Genomic DNA, 2,746 nt, shown 5'->3' on the forward strand with positions numbered 1-2,746 from the left:
GGGTTAGTTAACCCAAGTTACCAAGTGTTGAAACACTCCACAGAACCTATTCATCCAAGCAGATCCTAGTACATAAACACCACAGGCATATGTCTCAGAAGTTCAAACCATTGGTGCCTAGCTTATTTTCTCAATTTTTTTTGCTTTTTGCTTTTTGATTGCCCTTTTCAGTGGCTTTTTCTTCTTCTTTTTCTTTCTTTCTCATGGCCAAAGACATTTATTCATCAAGATCCATAGACAGTATTCAACTTCTACACAAAAATGATAATTCTACACTCAATTTCTAGTGAGCTGACTAAACAATCAAGCATGCATACCACCACTTAATTCTACTTGATTTGTCACTAATTGAGCCAAATTACTTTTGTTCAAACTTTTTTTTTATTTTTGGAAACAGAACAAGCATGGCAAGCATTTGTTTAAGAAGGTGAAGTTATATCCCAACATCTAGGCATTCACTTTATTCAAAGTAATAAACAGACAAATATACTAAAAACTTCACATTCCAGAAAGATCCAACAATTGGAGTTTAAACCAGAACAAGCATGCTTTTGTTTGCCTTTTAAAGAATGATCACAGAACAACACCACCTTGTGAAATTTCTTGTTTTCTCTTTGTTGTCAGGAAACAATTTGATTTCTTCTTCTTTTTCTAATTGTTGCTTCATGTTCTTTCTAAGATCCTTGTTTCCTTTCCTGCAAAGAGTGATGAAGTTGCTTGCTTCTCAAGCACTTGAATGGTTAGCTCATTATATATGGGCAAGTGTCTGAGTCTTAAGTTGGTGTGTGAACACCAAACTTAGTCTCCTACTTACTCCTCTGCTCTTTGAATCCTTGAATTCTTCTTGGAATGAAGTTGCTGCTAAGGATTTTAAGCATTTCTGTGATTGCTTAGAATGGTTATTCTTTTCATATAATTCAAAGGTTGTTGTGTTCAATTGATCTTTATGGTGGAACACCAAACTTAGAGTTACACATTCCCTTTTGAATTATTGATCCACAAATTCATTGTTTGGTGTGAAACACCAAACTTAATTCTTTGCAATGCACAGAAACTACTTCACCCTTTATTGAAACAAATAAAAAAAAACACAGCAAAAGAGTGTTACCTCAGGTTGGGTTGCCTCCCAACAAGTGCTCTTTTAACGTCATTAGCTTGACGGTCAGCTTCCTCAGTTGAGGTGATATTTAACCTTGTCCTTCTCCTCTACATCTCCCAAGTAATGTTTGAGTCTTTGACCATTCACAGTGAATGTTCTTTGTGACTTTTCTTCCATGATTTCTACTTGTCCATATTGGGAGACCTTGGTGACAAGGAATGGTCCAGACCACCTTGATTTTAGCTTCCCTGGAAATAGCTTCAGCCTAGAATTGTAGAGCAATACTTTTTGTCCCGCTTCAAATTTCCTTGGGGCTATGTTGCTGTCATGCTTCTTCTTTGCTCTTTCTTTGTAAATTTTGGCATTCTCATAAGCTTCAGCTCTGAATTCTTCCAACTCTTGAATTTGCAACATCCTTCTTTCTCCAGCAGCTTTGCTGTCCAAGTTCAAGAGTTTCAAGGCCCAGAATGCCTTGTGCTCCAACTCCAGTGGCAAATGGCACGCTTTTCCATATACTAGTTGGTAAGGAGACATTCCAATTGGTGTTTTGAAAGCTGTCCTATATGCCCAAAGAGCATCATCTAGCTTAATCGACCAGTCCTTCCTTGAAGCTCCCACAGTCTTTTCCAATATTCTTTTGAGTTCCCTATTAGATATTTCGGCTTGCCCACTTGTCTGTGGATGGTATGGTGTGGCTACTTTATGTTTGACTCCATATTTTAGAAGTAATGCCTCTAATGGTTTGTTGCAGAAGTGGCTTCCTCCATCACTGATGATTGCTCTTGGAACCCCAAAACGGCAAAAAATGTGTTTTCTGAGGAAGTTAATGACTGCCTTATTATCATTGGTTGGAGTTGCTATTGCTTCAACCCATTTGGAGACATAGTCTATTGCCACAAGAATGTAATTATTTGAGTATGAGGTGGGAAAGGGTCCCATGAAATCCATCCCCCATACATCAAACAATTCAAGTTCCAGAATAAATTGTTGTGGCATCTCATTTCTTTTTGACAGGTTCCCCGCTTTCTGGCATTCATGGCAATGCTTCACTAGTTCCTTTGCATCTTTGAAGATAGTAGGCCAATAAAAACCACACTGCAAAACCTTGGCTGCTGTTCTTTCTCCTGTAAAATGTCCTCCATAAGTGGAGCCATGGCAGTCCCATAAGACTTTCCTTCCTTCTTCCTCTGATATGCATCTTCTTAGTATGCCATCCGAACATTTTTTGAACAAGTAAGGTTCGTCCCAGATGAAGTATTTGGCATCATTTACCAATTTCTTCCTTTGATGCTTGTTAAATTCCAACGGAAAACTCCCAGTGGCCTTGAAGTTTGCTATGTCTGCAAACCATGGTGCCTTGTGAATCACCATGAGTTGTTCATCAGGGAAGCACTCATTTATATGTGTGCTTTGTGTGCTTCCTTCTTCACATGGTATTCTTGATAAATGGTCTGCCACTTTGTTCTCTACACCCTTCTTGTCTTTGATTTCAATGTCAAATTCCTGCAACAAAAGAACCCATCTAATAAGTCTTGGTTTGGATTCTTGTTTAGCAAGTAAATATTTTAAAGCTGAGTGATCAGTGAAGACAATGACTTTAGACCCAATGAGATAGGATCTAAATTTGTCAAATGCAAAGACTATTGC

The 2,746-nt window shown here is 38.2% G+C and overlaps 1 protein-coding gene across 1 annotated transcript; it reads right to left on the reverse strand.

Moving 5' to 3' along the window:
• Window positions 1–1,171: 1,171 nt before the first annotated feature.
• LOC127745520 (uncharacterized) lies at window positions 1,172–1,633 on the reverse strand. Its single transcript, XM_052258307.1, has one exon. It carries the CDS (start codon window positions 1,631–1,633, stop codon window positions 1,172–1,174), a length of 462 nt encoding a protein of 153 aa, XP_052114267.1.
• Window positions 1,634–2,746: the final 1,113 nt, after the last annotated feature.

The sequence above is a fragment of the Arachis duranensis genome, chromosome 3 (assembly GCF_000817695.3).
Source record: "Arachis duranensis cultivar V14167 chromosome 3, aradu.V14167.gnm2.J7QH, whole genome shotgun sequence".
Taxonomy (NCBI): Eukaryota; Viridiplantae; Streptophyta; class Magnoliopsida; order Fabales; family Fabaceae; genus Arachis; species Arachis duranensis.

Excerpts from the sequence above, each read along its gene's own strand:
- LOC127745520 (XM_052258307.1), bottom strand. The coding sequence starts at position 1,633 with ATGTCTCCTTACCAACTAGTATATGGAAAAGCGTGCCATTTGCCACTG.